Below are 17,788 nucleotides of genomic sequence, written 5' to 3'. Positions count from 1 at the left end.
TTTTTTTTTTTTTTTTTTTTTTTTTTGAGACAGAGTTTCACTCCTGTTGCCCAGGCTGGAGTGCAATGGCGTCATCTTGGCTCACTGCAATCTCTGCCTCCCATGTTCAAGCGATTCTCCTGCCTCAGCCTCCCAAGTAGCTGGGATTACAGGCATGCGCCACCACACCCAGCTAATTTTGTATTTTTAGTAGAGATGGGGTTTCTCCATGTTGGTCAGGCTGGTCTCAAACTCCCAATCTTAGGTGATCTGCCCGCCTCAGCCTCCCAAATTGCTGGGATTACAGGTGTGAGCCACCGCGCCGGGCCCTGCCCAGCTAATTGTTGTATGTTTAGTAGAGACGGGGTTTCACTATGTTGGCCAGGCTGGTCTCAAACTCCTGACCTTAGGTGATCCACCCACCTCGGCCTCCTAAAGTGCTGAAATTACAGGCATAAGCCACCATGTCCAGGCACATTTAACTTGAAATAACCATGTGTGGCCAGTGGCTACTGTGCTAGATGGCCTAGCTTCATGGTGTCACTGGTCCCTTCTCCTTCGCCCCAAGCCTTCTATGTTGGCCACTGGGATCACCCTTTAGAGAGGCCACACATCTCTGATTTGGGTGGGTCCTGGCCTCCTTGCAGAGCTTTGACACACACACGTGTATATTTTTTTGCCTACCACCCTTTGGCTGTTCAACCTCTCACTTAAATCTTACCTCTTGGTGGGGCACAGTGGCTCACACCTGTAATTCCAGAACTTTGGGAGGCTGACATGGGAGGATCTCTTGAGGCCAGGCAAGCTTAGGTAACACAGTGAGACCCTGTCTCTATTTATAAATTCTTAAAAAAAATTAAACCTTGTCTTTCCTCAGTGTGGGGTCCTAGGGCCCAGGTGGTGGCTCTCTGTGGTCCCCTCTACTTCCTGTTGGGTGGTTCACAGCTGGGGACTATTGGATGCCATAGGCCAGGGTGGCACTGCCCTCCGCTGTGTGGCTAGCACCTGGCCCATCTGAACTCTCCTTGCGGACCGTCCTCCCACATCCACAGGAGGCACCACCAGACTCCACCAGTCACTAAGCCACAGCACCGCCACCTCCTGCTGCCTCCTCCAAGAAGCCAACCCTGGTTGCTCTGTGCTGAGTTACCCATCAACCGGCACCCAACCCTGGGAATCACAGCTGCGTCTGTGGCTCCTTCATGCCCCCTCTGACCTCTCTCCAGATGGGGCTGCCCAGAGATTGCTGCCACCCTAGAGGCAAGCACACTGTGGGGCCATGGGTGACAGGCCAGCCCTGGGGAGGGGGTTGTTGGGAAGTGGGGGTTTGAAGAGGTGGGGGGTGGCTGAAGCCCTACTGCCAGGGTAACATTCTCCTTGCAAAGGCCAGCTGGGCGCCGCCCCTTCCTCCAGCAGCCTCCCCAGTTTTCCTGGCGCTTACAGCAGAGGCTGCCGTTTCAGGCTGCGGGGACCGGGCATCCCCAGGTGTCCAGGGCTCCCGCTGCCCGGGCTCTAAATCGAGCGCACCCAAGGGTGTTCCCCCTCCTGCGCCCTGCCCGACCTGCTGCCGCGGCTGCCGGCGGCTTGGACACCAGCAGCGGCTGAGAAAGGCGGGCTTGGGGCTGTCCCGGGGGGCAGGCGGGCTGGCCCGGGAGAGGGGCAGGAACAGACGCCGGCAGCGCTCTGGGGAGAGGAGAACCGAGAGGGCCTCCAGCCGAGCCCGGCTGCCAGCAGCCTGGAGACGAGCGAGCCAACTTCCTGGGGGACAGCTGGGCCGCCTGCGCCCCGCTGGCCCATCCCTGGTGGGGGGGGGCGGGGCGGGGGGGGGGGGGGCTGCCTGTCAATCAGCTCCCCAGGAAGCGCTCAGAGCCAGTGCATCATCTCCGCGGCAAATTCGGCTCTAGAAATAACTTTTTTCTTTTTTTCCCCTCTTATGATTCTCCTAGCAAGGGGCTCACCCCTTACTCACCCCAGGCAGCTCATGGTGGCCTCTTTCGGTGGTGGTCGCCTATGCTCCGCTGCACAACCGAGAGCTGCGCCAGGGCTGAGGTGGGGTGGGGGGCGGGGAGGGTGGCCAGCCCAGTCCCTGACATTGGCCAGGCCCAGAGGGAGGGGCAGGCTGCGGGGTGAATGGCAGCAAGGGGAGGGGGCGGGCTGAGTCCGGGAAGGGGGAGGAGAGGGATGGGGGAGCAGTCGCAGGCCCGGGAGGCTGGGTGAGGAGGGAACCCCGGCGGGATCCAGGGAGGGAGAACAGCACTCCAGCTTAGAGGGGGCTTGGTCCAAGCTGGGCAGGCAGCGAGGGCCTCCAAGGATGGAGGCGGAGTCAGGAGATTCCTGGGTCCCTCCAGGTGAGGACCCACCAGAATTTTTTTTCTTCTGACAAATAAACTTAGAGCAGGCCAGGCGCGGTGGCTCAGGTCTGCAATGCCAGCACTTTTGGAGGCTGAGGAGGGCGGATCATTTGAGGTCAGGAGTTTGAGACTAGCTTGGCAAACATGGTGAGACCCCGTCTTTCTCTCTCTCCCTCCCTCCCTCCCTCCCTTCCATCCTTTCTTTCTCTCTCTCTCTCTCTCTCTTTCTTTCTTTCTAGACGGAGTCTTACTCTGTCGACCCGGCTGGAGTGCAGTGGTGCAATCTCAGCTCGCTGCAACCTCTGCCTCCCAGGTTCAAGCGATTCCTCTGCCTCAGCCTCCCGAGTAGCTAGGATTACAGGCGCCTGCCACCACACCCTGCTAATTTTTTGTATTTTTAGTAGAGATGGGGTTTCACCATGTTGGCCAGGCTAGTCTCGAACTCTTGATCTCATGCTCTGCCCTCCTCAGACTCCCAAAGTGCTAGGATTACAAGTGTGAGCCACCATGCCCGGCGGAGACCCCGTCTTTACTAAAAATACAAAAATCAGCCAAGCGTGGTGGCGTGGTGGTGCCCAGCTACTTAGGAGGCTGAGGCAGGAGAATCGCTTGAACCCGGGAGGCAGACTTTGCAGTGAGCCGAGATAATGCCACTGCACACTAGCCTGGGTGACAGAGCGAGACTCCGATTCAAAAAAGCTTAGAGTAAAACAGAGCAGAAGAGCAGAAAGTGCACCACTGACCCTGACCCCGGTCCTGTGACTGCTCCCAATTTGCAGTGTGGCTGTCTCTGGGAAATGGGGTTAATAACAGCTCTCGGGTGATTCAGTGAGAGCGTTCCTGTAGGGTCTGCTGAGGTCCTTGGCACACATTCATCATCATCATCAAAAGGCATCAAAGGGCCAGGCACCTGACTCATGCCTGTAACTCCAGCACTTTGGGAGGCCGTGGTGGGTGATTGACTGAGCTCAGGAGTTTGAGGCCAGCCTGGACAACATGGTAAAACCTCATCTCTAAAAAAATACAAAAATTAACTTGGCATGGTGGTGCACACCTGAAGTCCCAACTACTCAGGAGGCTGTGGCAGGAGGATCACTTGAGCCCAGGAGTTGGAGGCTATAGTAGCCAAGATCATGGCACTGCCCTTCTGCCTGGGCGACATAGTGAGATCCTGTCTCAAAACAAAACAAAACAAAACAAGAAGAGTAATCAGGCCGGGTACGGTGGCTCACGCCTGTAATCCACACACTTTGGGAGGCCGAGGTGGGTGGATCACTTGAGATCAGGAGTTCGAGACCAGCCTGGCCAACATGGTGACACCCTATCTTTACTAAAAATACAAAAATTAGCTGGGTGTGGTGGCGCCTGTAGTGTCAGCTACTCACGAGGTTGAGGCAGGAGAATTGCTTGAACCCGGGAGATGGAGGTTGCAGTGAGCTGAGATCACGCCACTGCACTCCAGCCTGGGCAACAAAGTGAGACTCTGTCTCAAAAGAAAGGAAGATGAAAGAAGGAAGGAGGGAAGGGAAGGGAAAGGGAAGGGAAAGGAAGGGAAAGAAAGGGAAAGAAAGAAAGAAAGCCAGGTGCAGTGGCTCACGCCTGTAATCCCGGCACTCTGGGAGGCCGAGGTGGGTGGATCATGAGGTCAGGAGATCGAGACCATCCTGGCTAACACGGTGAAACTCCGTCTCTACTAAAAATACAAAAAAAATTAGCCAGGCGTGGTGGCAGGCGCCTGTGTCCCAGCTACTCGGGAGGCTGAGACAGGAGAATGGCGTGAATCTGGGAGGCGGAACTTGCAGTAAGCTGAGATCGCACCACTGCACTCCAGACTGGACAACAGAGTAAGACTCTGTCTCAGAAAAAATAAAAAGAAGGAAAGGAAGAAAGGAAGAAAGAAAGCAACAGAGAGAAGAAAGGAAATCAAAGGGCCAAGAGCACACACGGTTTGTAGAGTGCCAGTGGTGGGGGTACTGGAGCCCCACATGGCACAGTCCTGGGCTTCCCTGCCCTCACATTGTGCCATTATCCTGTCTCAATAAATAATTGGAAGTGTCTGGTATCCTGTTGGAGAGTTTTACAATCTAGGTTTTAGGGTGGAGCAGGGCAGACTGTGATCTTTTTTTTTTTGAGACAGTGTCTTGCTCTGTCAGCCAGGCTGGAGTGCAGTGGCGCAATCATAGCTCACTGCAGACCCACCCTCCTGGGTTCAAGAAATCCTCCAGCCTCAGCCTCCCAAGTAGCTGGGACTACAAGCCTGTGCCACCACACCCAGTTAATTTTTATTTCTTATAGACATGGGGTCTTTCTATGTTGCACGGGCTGGTCTCCAACCCCCGGCCTCAAGCGGTTCTCCCACCTCAGCCTCCCAAAGCGCATGGATTACAGGCAGGAGTCACCGTGCCTGGCCAAGGTGGTGACTTTAGATCAGAAGGTGGATCGTTTCTGAGGTCTGTCCCAGCCCTTCTCCCATCACTCACGGTGGTACCCTGGCATCTGCCAGAGCCAACAGCTGCCTTCTCAGGGTCATTGGCTTACCCTTTTTTGGGGGTTGCAGTTGCAGTTCGAGAGCAGGCTACCATCTACCATCTCCCACCTGGGCTAGAAAGGGTGCTTGGGTTGGCTGTGGGGGAATGACGGCCCTCATTGAGACCCACCCTGCCTGTCTATCCTGCCCCCTGCCTGCAGTACCTGAGGTTGTCCAGGAGTGGCCCGCAGGCCTCTCGGGGCAGCGCCAGGGTGAGAGCCCACACCAGGTCATCCACCCGCTGCTCAGCTGCAAACTGCTTCAGCGCGGCGAACACCTGCTCCTTGGCAGTCGGCTGGTCCTCCAAGATTTCATCCACCTGCAAGGAGGGGGGTCCTGTGAATGACCAAAAGGGATCCAGAGTGGAACCCTGGAGAACTGCTCTCCTCTTTCCTTTCCTCCCTCAGTTTACCTCCACGGGATGGCTGATGTGGGCATACCACCTGAGTGCTGTGCCCATATCATGCCATTTCTTTTTTTCTTTTTTGAGATGGAGTCTCACTCTGTCCCCAGGCTGGAGTGCAGTGGTGCGATCTTGGCTCACTGCAACCTCTGCCTCCTGGATTCAAGTGATTCTTCTGCCTCTGCCTCCTGAGTAGCTGGGATTATAGGCATGCACCACCATGCCCAGCTAATTTTGTATTTTTAGTAGAGGCGGGGTTTCTCCATGTTGGTCACACTGGTCTCGAACTTCCGACCTCAGGTGATACACCCGCCTTGGCCTCCCAAAGTGCTGGGATTACAGATGTGAGCCACCACAGCCGGCCATATCATGCCATTTCTAACCTCATATCTGTCCTGCGAAGTGGGCCTGGTCGCATGGTTAGTATCTTCATTTTATTTATTTTATTTAATTTTTTATGTATATTTATTTGTTTATTTATTCATTCATTTCTGTGACAGAGTCTCACCCTGTCACCCAGGCTGGGGTGCAATGGCTCAATCTCCGCTCACTGCAACATCTGCCTCCCAAATTCAAGAGATTCTCCTGCCTTAGCCTCTAAAGTAGCTGGGATTGGCCGGGCGCGGTGGCTCAAGCCTGTAATCCCAGCACTTTGGGAGGCCGAGACGGGTGGATCACAAGGTCAGGAGATCGAGACCATCCTGGCTAACACAGTGAAACCCCGTCTCTACTAAAAAATATATAAAAAAAAAAACTAGCTGGGCGAGGTGGTAGTCCCAGCTACCCAGGAGGCTGAGGCAGGAGAATGGCGTGAACCCGGGAGGCGGAGCTTGCAGTGAGCTGAGATCCGGCCACTGCACTCCAGCCTGGGCGACAGAGCCAGACTCCGTCTCAAAAAAAAAAAAAAAAAAGTAGCTGGGATTACAGGTGCCTGCGACCACACCTGGCTAATTTTTTGTATTTAGTAGAGACGGGGTTTTACCATGTTGGCCAGGCTGATCTCAAACTCCTGACCTCAGGTGACCTACCCACCTTGGACTCCCAAAGTGCTGGGATTACACGTGTCAACCACCGCACCCAGCCAATTTATTTTAGTTTAATTTTTTATAGGCATCGTCTCACTCTGTTGTCTAGGCTGGAGTGCAGTGGTGTGATTATAACTTACTGCAGCTTCGACCTCCTGGGCTCAAGTGATCCTCTCTCCTCAGCCTCCCGAATAGCTGGGACCACAAGTGTGTGCCTACATGCTTGGCTAATTTTTTTTTTATAATCCTTCATCTACTTAAAGAGACCTGGCTAATTTAAATTTTTTTTTTTTTTTTCTGTAGAGATGGAGTCTTGCTATATTGCCCAGGCTGATCTCAAATTCTGGGTTCAAGTGATCCTTCCACCACGGCCTCCCAAGGTGCTGGGATTACAGGCGTGAGCCACCTCTCTTGGCCAGCATCTTCATTTTCCATGTAAGGAAACTGAGGCTGGTAGAGGTGACGGCGTCATGAGGCGAAAGTGAAAGGTCGGGATTCAAACCCAAAGAGAACTGTTCTAATAAATATTGTAAAGATCAAAGGAATTAATATAAAGGCTTAAAACCATGCCAGGCACTCAGTAATTGCTAGTTACTATTGTTATAATACTACACTCCCTTCCATATTGTGCGCTGAGAGATCCCACAGAGAACATTCTGGCTCCACAAAAAAAGTCCTGGCACATTAGCTTAGCCCTGAATTTTGACTCCCCCACTTCTCTCTCTAAACTTTTGTTTCTTTGTCTTTGTCCACAAACCAGCTGATACTAATCAAGGCACATCTGTGTGGCCATTGGAAATGAGCGTGCAAATGGACACATTGGAAACGAGCGTGCAAATGGGCACGTTGGAAACGAGCGTGCAAATGATCACGTTGGAAACAAGCATGCAAATAGACATGTTGGAAATGAGCGTGCAAATGGGCATGTTGGAAACAAGCGTGCAAATGCTCATGTTGGAAACGAGCGTGCAAATGGGAACGTTGGAAACAAGGGTGCAAGTAGTCATGTTGGAAACGAGCGTGCAAAGGGTCATGTTTCTGGAAGGCAGGTTGTTAAGTGTGTCCAAAGCCCATCCTTTTACCCAGTGATCTCACATCTAGGAATTTATCTTAGATACATCCTGGCAAGACACATGCACAATGATGTATGAGTGAGGTGGTTCACCTGTGTATTATTTCTAACACTGAGACGTTGGCAGCAATATAAACATCTGACAGTAGGGGCTAAATAATTGCAGTACATCCATGTGGGAGATATTTGTAGTTTCTTGGCTATCCAGGCCAAAACCAAAGAGGAAAATCTCAGCCGGGCGCGGTGGTTCACAACTATAATCCCAGCATTTTGGGAGGCGGGCAGATCACTTGAGGTGAGGTGTTCAAGACCAGCCTGGCCAATGTGGTGAAACCTCGTCACTACTAAAAATACAAAAATTAGCCAGGCGTGGTGGTGGGTGCCTTTATTCATCCCAGCTACTCGGGAGGCTGAGGCAAGAGAATTGCTTGAACCCAGGAGTCGGAGGTTGCAGTGAGCCGAGATCTTGCCATTGCACTCCAGCCTGGGCAACAAGAGCAAAGACTCCGTCTTAAAAAAAAAAAAAAAAGAAAGAAAGAAAATCCTAAAGTAGGTGGGAGGCAAGATCCTGGCAGGGCCAGGGGCAGTGGCTTACACCTGTAATCCCAGTGCTTAGGGAGACCGAGGCAGGAGGATTGTTTGAGGCCAGGAATTCAAGACCATCCTGGGCAACACAGCATGACCCCATTTCTACAAAATTTTTTTTTTTTTTTTGAGACGGAGTCTCGCTCTGTCGCCCAGGCCCGAGTGCAGTGGCTGGATCTCAGCTCACTGCAAGCTCCGCCTCCCGGGTTCACGCCATTCTCCTGCCTCAGCCTCCCAAGTAGCTGGGACTACAGGCTCCCGCCACCTCGCCCGGCTAGTTTTTTGTATTTTTTAGTAGAGACGGGGTTTCACCGTGTTAGCCAGGATGGTCTCGATCTCCTGACCTCGTGATCCACCCGTCTCGGCCTCCCAAAGTGCTGGGATTACAGGCTTAAGCCACCGCACCCGGCCTTTTTTTTAAATTAGCCAGGCATGGTGGTGCACGCCTGTAGTCTCAGCTACTTGGGAGGCTGAAGTGAGAAGATCACTTGACCTCAGGAAGTTGAGGCTGCAGTGAGCCAAGATTGTGCCACTGCACTATACAGTCTGGGCAACAGATCAAGACCCCATTTCAATAAATAAATACGAAAATAAAACCATGAAATAGGGAGTGATGGCTGAGGAGTGCAAATTTCTTGTCAGAGTGATCAAATTGTTTGAAAACGAATGGCAGTGATGGGTGTTACAATTCTGTGAACGTATTAAAAATCATCGAATTGCCCACACGTCATACAATTTAGCCACTGAAAGCACATACTCCATGAGACTCCTCCCTTGTTGGCTGAGGGTCTGGTTGTCTCTGAGCACTGACAGCTGGAGCTGACCCTGAAGCAAGGCTGGGCGACTGAGTCAGTCCATGAGTCATTCACGTCTCCCTCTCTTGAGGACTTGAGGGTGCAATTTCAGCCTGAACTGGGGCTGTCAGGCCCCGCCTCTCTCACCCTCATCCACCTACAAACTTCTCAACAGACTCTACAACCTTCCCTTCCATCTTCTGCTCTCCGAGGCTGAAGAGGCCCCCTTCCGGCCGGGTGCGGTGGGTCACAGCTGTCATCCCAGCACTCTGGGAGGCAGAGGTAGGCAGATCATCTGAGGTTAGGAGTTCGAGACCAACCTGGCCAATATGGTGAAACCCCCATCTCTACTACAAATACAAAAATTAGCTGGGCGTGATGGCAAACGCCTGTAATCCCAGTTACTCAGGAGGCTGAGGCAGGAGAATTGCTTGAGCCTGGGAGATGGAGGTTGCAGTGAGCTGAGATCGTGCTACTGCATTTCAGCCTGGGTGACAGAGCAAGACTCTGTGTAACAAAAAAAAAAAAAAAAACTTTCCTAGTCAAGGCCAAACCACCAGGCCACAGACACCTCACCATTCCCAGTCTCCACCCTTTCTTCCTGCCATCTACTTGTCATTCAGCTTTCAGCTCAAAGATCATCTTATCAGGCCACCCTTTCCTGGCCACCCTGTCAAAGGGGGTTCCATCACTCTCACTTCACCCTGTTTATGCCTCCACTTTATTCATCATCATCTTTTATTTTTTCTTTTTTGGAGGCAGGGTCTTGCTCTGTTGCCCAGGCTGGAGTGCAGTGTTGTGATCACAGCTCCCTGTCGCCTTGAACTCCTGTGTTCAAGTGATCCTCCCATCTCCGCCTTCCGAGTAGCCAGGATCACAGGTGCACGTCACTGTGCTTATTATTTTTTGAGACGAAGTCTCACTCTGTCGCTCGCTCTGTTGCTCTGTGCAGCGTCGGGATCTCAGCTCACTGCAACCTCCACCTCCTGAGTTCAAGCAGTTTTCCTGACTCAGCCTCCCAAGTAGCTGGGATTATAGGCAAATGCCACCACAGCCGGCTCATTTTTGTAATTTTTGTAGAGATGGGGTTTCACTATGCTGGCCAGGCTGGTCTTGAACTCCTGACCTCAGGTGATCCGCCCACCTCAGCCTCCCAAAGTGCTGGAATTACAGGTGTAAGCCATTGCACCTGGCCTATCATGATCTTTAATAGCTTGTGTATTGATTAATCCACTTGCTTACTGTTTCTTTCCCTGCAGTAATGTTAGGTGTGAGAAGTCAGGCTCCTTGTCTGTGTTGCTCATGGCTGTTTCCCCTGTCCTGCATATCATAGGCCCATGATCAATGACTGGTAAATGCATGGTATTCTTTTTCTTTCTTTTTTTTTTTTTTTTTTTTTGAGATGGAGTGTCACTGTTGTTGCCCAGGCTGGAGCACAATGGCATGATCTCGGCTCACTGTAGCCTCCGCTTCCCAGGTTCAAGGGATGCTCCTGCCTCACCCTCCCGAGTAGCTGGAATTACAGGCACCCGCCACCACACCCAGCTAATGTTTTGTGTTTTTAGTAGAGACAGGGTTACTCCATGTTGGCCAGGCTGGTCTCGAACTCCTGACCTCAGGTGATCCACCCTCTTCAGCCTCCCAATGTGCTGGGTTTACAGGCGTGAGCCACTGCACCCGGCCTGCATGGTTTTCAGTATCTCTACTTCTCCATTCCCTGCAGCTTATATAAATGTTCAAGTCTCTCTCAAGCTATAAATAAATAAATAACAAGCTGGGCACAGCGGCTCATGCCTATAATCCCAGAGCTTTGGGAGGACAAGATGAGAGGATCGCTTGAGGCCAGGAGTTGGAGACCAGCCTGGGCAACATAACCAGACTCTGTCTCTAAAAAATGAAAAAGTTAGCCAGATGTGGTGGTGCACACCTGTAATCCCAGCTACTCGGGAGGCTGAGGTGGGAGGATCTCTTGGATCCGAGAAATCAAGGCTACAGTGAGCCATGATCACACCACTGCACTCCAGCCTGGGCGACAGAGCAAGACCTGTCTCTATAAATAAATAAACAAACAAACAAATAAATAAAAAACAATCCTCCTTCGATCCCGAAAGCTGCTCATTCTCCTCCCTTCTCTAGTCCAGAGCCGTCTACACGTGTTGTTGCTGTACCACTGCCCTTTGCCACTGCAGTTCACTCTTGCGCTTGTGGCTCTCCACCACCCTGCTCCGGCCAAGAACCCCAGATGGTGACTCCCAGACCTCGATCTTCAGCCCAGAGCTCATTGCTGAACTCCAGAACTGTATATCCACCTGCTTTCTAGATGATTCCAAAAGGGAGGAGAAGTAGCAAGAGGCTTTGAAGGTTTCCAGTCAGAGGCCGCGTTCTGTGCACGTCTGAATCCTAGCACAGACACACCGTGAGTCTGTGGAACCGTCTGTCTCCCTCACCCAGGTGTGATGCCTGTCTAGCCCCAAGCACAGGGCCCGGCACATATTAGGCACTCGGTGAATATGGATGGGACTGAACCAAAAAGCAGCCTTGCATTGCACTTCCTGCAGGCCCCCAGCTCACCTCTGTTCCCTCCCTGTGAGCGGGCCAGGCTGGCAGCACCAGCCACCCCCTCCCCATGCCCGCGCCATGCTGAGGAAGGTTGCCGGTTTGGAAATCAAAGTCAGCAGCAACCTCGATTCAAAGGAGAACATGGCTGGCTGCAGAGATGTTTTATGTAAGAAAGAGGAAAAAATAGTTCCTCCCTCCTGGGGCCCGTGCCACAGTATGGTTTTGGTGTCAGTTATTACCCAGATGTTCTCAGCCTACATCTAAGCATGAGGTATCATCACGGGACACTAATGGATTTTCTATTAAATATCAGCCACTTCAAGGAGGAAAAACTGGGGCAGGCAGAGAGCGCAGGCGACAAATGGAGGGCTGGTGATTGAAAACCAACCAGTCCGGTGCAGTGTCTCATGCCTGTAATCCCTGCTCTTTGGAAGGCAGAGGCAGGCGGATCACTTGAGGTCAGGAGTTTGAGACTAGCTTGACCAACATGGTGAAACTCCATCTCTACTTCAACTCCTGACCTCAGATAATCCATCTGCCTCGGCCTCCCAAAACGCTGGGATTACAGGTGTGAGCCACTGTGCCCAGCCAAGCCACCAAGCCTGGCTGGTCTCTACTTAAAAAAATACAAAATTAGCCGGGCGTGGTGGTGCAAGCCTGTAATCCCAGCTACTTGGGAGGCTGAGGCAGGAGAATTGCTTGAACCCAGGAGGTGGAGGTTGCAGTGAGCCGAGATCACACCATTGCACTCCAGCCTGGGCAACAAGAGTGAAACTCTGTCTTGAAAAAAGAAAAAAGATAGACAGAAAACCAGCTGGGCTCCATGGAGGCCCTTCATCTTCCTGAGGCAGTCATTTTTGGAGATTCACTCTCAGCTTTTGTGGGTGCCCAGCAAGCCCTAACCGAAATCCTCCACTCCCCTGTTCCTCCTTGCCTGAAAACACACAGCAACTGGCCTGGGCAGCCTGTCGGATTCTACCCTCAGCGGGGTGCTGCCCAGCCCTGCTCTTGGGCAGGTCTTCTTTTGCATCCTGCCCTGTTTGGGGCTCTGAACGTGCCCCCTTCCAATTCTGCAGGGATCAGATGGAGTCAGGGACAGATCTTTAGTTTCATGGCAGGTGATCTGGGATTGTAGCAGGCATTACTTGCACTCACCAATATTTCTAGGTCTTTCCTCTTTTCTGGATACACATTAGACTACATTTCCCAGCATCCTTAGGGAACAGCAGTGTGACCAGTTCTGACCAATGAGTACTGAGGACAGGTGCTGTCCTAACAGCAGAGGCACAATTTTCCATGCTCTCTTCCTCTTCCATAGGGAATCCTGAAGCTTCACATCGAGACGGAAGAGTCTGAAATACTGAGACCTCATATGGACATCAAGCCACCCTAGGAGGTCTCCTGACCCCCTAGAGGACTCTGTGGTTGAAAAGTAAACTTCTGTAGTGCAAAGGCACTGAGATGTTGATTTTGGATCAGTCACAGTGGCTCACACCTATAATCCCAGCACTTTGGGAGGCTGAGGCAGGAGAACTGCTTGAGGCCAGGAGTTTGAGACTAGCCTGGGCAACATAGCAAGACCTCATCTCTCCAATCTTTTTTTTTTTTTTTTTTAATCAGCCAGGTGTGGTGGTGCATACCTGTGGTCCCAGCTACTAGAGAGGCTGAGGCAGGAGGATCACTTGAGCCCAGGAATTGGAGGCTGTAGTGAGCTATGATTGCACCACTGCACTCCAACCTGGGCAACAGAGCTAGACCCTGTCTCAACAACAACAACAACAGAATGTTGGGTTGGTTTGTCATAGCAGCAGAGCCTGTTGTGGGTACAGGAAGAAAGTCACAGCTTTGGAAGATCTGGACATTGGTGATGGAGGGAAGCTGGAGCTGAGTCCTGTGTGTATGTGAGCGTGTGTACCTGGCCACGAGGCTGGTCTGCTCAGGGTCGGAGAAGCCCATTCGGGGGATCGGGCTAGGATATATAATAGAGGAGACACTCCTGAGGGGGTTAATTTGGAAGGGGTTAGGACTGGAACAAGCTTGGGCACTGGAGGAGGCCAGAGTGGGTAGGGACCTGATGCCTGGGCAGTGGGCTGGGAGGCATTTCTGCAATAGTCAAACTCCAACCGAGTTTCCAGGCTCCCTGACCTCCCAAACCCCATGGCCAAGTGTTGCTGGGGCAGAACTGAGCAGATTCCCTTCTGCGGAGGAAAAGTCTGTAAGCTTGATAACACAACAGGGTGACTATAGTCAATAATAACTTAATTGTACATTTTAAAATAACTTAGGCCAGGCATAGTAGTTCACGCCTATAATTCCAGCACTTTCGGGAGGCCGAGGTAGGCAGATCTCCTGAGGTCAGGAGTTCGAGACCAGCCTGGACAACATACATAGTGAAACCGCGTCTCTATTATAAATACAAAAATTAGCCAGGCATGGTGGTGGGCTCCTGTAATCCCAGCTCCTTGGGAGGTTGAGGCAGGAGAATTGCTTAAACCCGGGAGGCAGAGGTTGCAGTGAGCTGAGATCGCACCACTGTACTCCAGCCTGGGCAACAGAGTGAGACTCCGTTTCCAAAAAAAATAAATACAAACTTAAAGAGTGTAGATGGATTGCTTATAACTCAAAGGATAAATGCTTGAGGGGATGGGTACCCCATTCTCCATGACATGCTTATTTCACATCGCATGCCTGTATCAAAATATCTCAGATACCCCATAAATATATACACCTACTAGGTACCCACAAAAATTAAAAATGAAAATAATGTAAAAAAAGTCAGCCAGACGTGGTGGCTCACACTTGTAATCCCAGCACTTTGGGAGGCCACAGCAGGTGGATCATGAGGTCAGGAGTTCAAGATCAGCCTGGCCAATATGGTGAAACCCCATCTCTACTAAGAATAAAAAAATAAATTAATTAATTAAATAAATTTAAATAATTTTATTAAGTAATTAATTTATTATATTTATTATTATATATAATATATAAAATATATATTATATAATTATTAATTTATTATATTTTAATTATATTACATATATAATAAAATAATTAATTAATTTATTTATTTATTAAATAATTAAATAATTTTATTTAATTAAACAAATTTTATAATATAATATAATATATAAAAATTAAATAAATAAATTTAAATAAATTTAATAAATAAAAAATTAAATAAATTAAAATAAAAAATTGGCTGGGCCTGGTAGCCCACATCTGTAATCCCAGCTACTCGGGAGGCTGAGGCAGGAGAATCACTTGAACTCAGGAGGTGGAGGTTGCAGTGAGCCGAGATCGCGCCACTGCACTCCAGCCTGGGTGACAGAGCGAGACTCTGTCTCAAAAAAGAAAAAAAAAAAAAAAGTCTATGAGCTCAAGTGTCCCAGCCGCCAAGCAAATACTGAGTTTCCAGCCTTCACGTCCACAGGGGCCCGATGCCCAGGCAGGGGTAGGGACCGAGTATTGTGGCTCCGGACTATTTCCTAGTCGCACACAGGCTCACTTTTGGTTCCATTCAAGTATTAGTGAAATAAAGGCCTTGGGATCCCATCTGAAAGCCCTGTAGGACAGGAGTGAAGGCGAGTGGTGTGGGAGGTTGCTGTACGGGGACCTTGTCGGTGGCCTGGGGTAGATGTGACCATACTAGGCAGCTTCTTTTATAACCGTCTCACATCCCAGGTTTCTTGGAATTGCCTGGATCTGTACAGCAAATGGCAGGTTCCTGCAAATCAGGGGTGGCTTGAAATTCAGGCCTGAGACCGACTCCATCTTCCCTCTTTCCATCCCAGCCCTGGGTCTCTGAATGGTGCCTCCATCTTGCCTTGTGGCCACTCCCCACTTCCTGCAGGTGACTCAGGTCTTGGGTTCTTCTTGTGGTTGGAGGTCTGATCCATTCCAGGCTCCTGATTCTTAATCTTCAGGGCCACTCTAATATTCCACCTGCAACCTATCACAGCCTGGTTTGTGCCAAAGTCAAGAGGAAATGCCTTTGGAAGATTGGTGAACCCAAACTAGGGCCTCCTGCAGCCAACAAGCCAGAGAGGCCGCTGTGCAAGGGCAGGCCTAATCCTGGTTTTGTGGGGGCTTAGAACAGGTGTGACTCTTTGACACTGTTTTTTTGGTTGCAGGGAATGGAGTCTCACTCTGCCACCCAGGCTGCAGTGCAGTAGCTTGATCTCAGCTCACTGCAACCTCCGCCTCCCAAGCTCAATTAATCCTCCCACCTCAATCCCCTTGAGTAGCTGGGACCACAGGCGTGAGCCACTACACTTGAAGGCTTTTATGTGTATATATGTGTATATATATACACACACACATACACACACACACACACACATATATATTTATATATATATATTTTTTTTTTGATAGAGATGGGATTTCACCACACTGCCCAGGCTGGTCTCAAACTCCTGAGCTCAAGTCATCAGTCCTCCTCGGCTCCCAAAGTGCTGGGATTACAGGCGTGAGCCACCTCACCCCACTGGCTCTTTTACATTTGATCTTAGATGAAGGGCCAAGAAGCAATATCTGTGGCTGTTTGGCTCTTTTTATTTTTTATTTTTATTTTAGAGATGGAGTCTCACTCTGTCACCCAGGCTGGAATGCAGTTGTGCAATCATAGCTCACTGCAGCCTCAAACTCCAAGGCTCAAGTGATCTTCCCGCCTCAGCCTCCTGAGTAGCTGGGACTATAAGGCACGCACCACCATGCCCAGCTAGGTTTTGATTTTTATTTTGTAGAGATAGTGTCTCATTATGTTGCCCAGGCTGGCCTTGAACTCAGGGTCTCAAGTGACCCTCCCACCTTGGCCTCCTAAAATGCTAGGATTACACCTAGCACCTGGCCTGCAGTTAAGTTTTAATGGGGAGGATAGACAGGGAAAGGGGCACGTGGGAACCTTCTGGTGTCAATTATTCTATAGTCTACATTATATTTTTATCTATATCCTATTATTTTATATATTGATCAGGAGGGTGGTTATTCAAGGGTGTATGTATATGGAAAATTTACTGAGCTGTACACTTAATGCACTTTACACCTATAGTACCTTAATAAAAAAGAAAAACGAGTAAAAATTGCAAAATTAGGCCGGGCGCAGTGGCTCATGCCTGTAATCCCAGCACTTTGGGAGGCCGAGGCAGGTAGATCACTTGAGGTCAGGAGTTTGAGACCACACTGACCAACATGGTGAAACCCCATCTCTACTAAATATACAAAAAAAAAAAAAAAAGAAAATTAGCTGGGTGTGGTGGCAAACGCCTGTAATCTCAGCTATTTGAAGAATGAAGCAGGAGAATCACTTGAACTTGGGAGGCAGAGGTTGTAGTGAGCCAAGATCTTGCCACTGCACTCCAGCCTGGGCGACAGAGTGAGACTCTTGTCTCAAAAAAAAAAAGCAAAATTAGATGCAAGGTTTTGAAGTTGAGCACTCCGACATTTCTCTTAAATCTTACCCCTTAAGTTTCCTTACCTTTGGCCCTGGGGGACCGCCGCCCGCCCACTCCCCGCCCACATTATGAGCCCCTCCCCCCAGCGCCCCCTTTCCCGCTCCCCGGTCTCTCTCGCTCCACGTCTCTCCAGCTCCTCCTTCCCTCAGCGCCCTACCTTGCGGCTGAACTCCTGGGCCTTGCGCCTGCGCTCTCGGTGCACCGCTTCCGGGCGCTTGCGGCCAACCAAGCGAAGCAGCTCACGGCCCAGAGCTAGGCCGCGGCCGCACCGCGGGGCCCGCCAGACTGTGGTTGGGGCTGCGGGGCCGGATCCCGGGCCGGGGCCACCGTCGGGACCTGGGAGCACACCCAGGCTGGGCGGCACACGTGGGCAGCGCCGTGCCAGGCGCACGAGGCGCTGGCGGCTCAGACCACCCACCGCCAGCCCCTCCACCTCCAGGATCTGGTCCCCTGGCCGCAGTCCTCCGGCATGCGCGCTGCTTCCCTCGGCCACCTCCAGGACGAAGCAGGGGCCGGAGCCACCTAGCCGGAAGCCAAAGTCCTCCGGCCAGCCCTGGTTGGTGGCCGGCAGGGCAGCAGTGGCCATGCACCTGCAACTGGAGACAGAACAGGGATTTCCTTGCGGGTCTGTCCGTGGCTCCAAAGCCACTCAAAGGCCCAGGGCATGGGCCACTGAAGGCCTCTACTTATCTCTGCCTCCTCCCTCTGATTCTGTCTTTGTCTCAATTCCCTTTCCCTTCTATCTGTCTGTTCTTTTTTTTTTTTTTTTTTTTTTGAGGTGGAGTCTCGCTCTATCGCCCAGGCTGGAGTGCAGTGGCCAGATCTCGGCTCACTGCAAGCTCCGCCTCCCGGGTTTTACGCCATTCTCCTGCCTCAGCCTCCGGAGTAGCTGGGACTACAGGCACCCGCCACCTCGCCCGGCTAGTTTTTTGTATTTTTTAGTAGAGACGGGGTTTCACCGTGTTAGCCAGGATGGTCTCGATCTCCTGACCTTGTGATCCGCCCGTCTCGGCCTCCCAAAGTGCTGGGATTACAGGCTT

The 17,788-nt window shown here is 51.2% G+C and overlaps 1 protein-coding gene across 1 annotated transcript in view; it reads right to left on the bottom strand.

Annotated features, from left to right (window-relative positions):
- GRID2IP (Grid2 interacting protein) overlaps nucleotides 1-17,334 on the bottom strand; it is a 59,294-nt gene extending 41,960 nt beyond the window's left edge. Inside the window, exons 1-2 of the mRNA XM_026447596.1 lie at nucleotides 16,906-17,334; nucleotides 5,022-5,176 (exon numbers count right to left, since the gene is read on the bottom strand). Coding sequence (XP_026303381.1) covers nucleotides 5,022-5,176; nucleotides 16,906-17,334 — 584 coding nt within the window. The remainder of the gene's footprint in view (nucleotides 1-5,021; nucleotides 5,177-16,905) is intronic.
- Nucleotides 17,335-17,788: the final 454 nt, after the last annotated feature.

This window comes from Piliocolobus tephrosceles, chromosome 8 (genome assembly GCF_002776525.5).
Source record: "Piliocolobus tephrosceles isolate RC106 chromosome 8, ASM277652v3, whole genome shotgun sequence".
Classification (NCBI taxonomy): domain Eukaryota; kingdom Metazoa; phylum Chordata; class Mammalia; order Primates; family Cercopithecidae; genus Piliocolobus; species Piliocolobus tephrosceles.
Note: the sequence above shows the minus strand (reverse complement) of the source record. Positions and strands in the feature narration are given on the sequence as shown.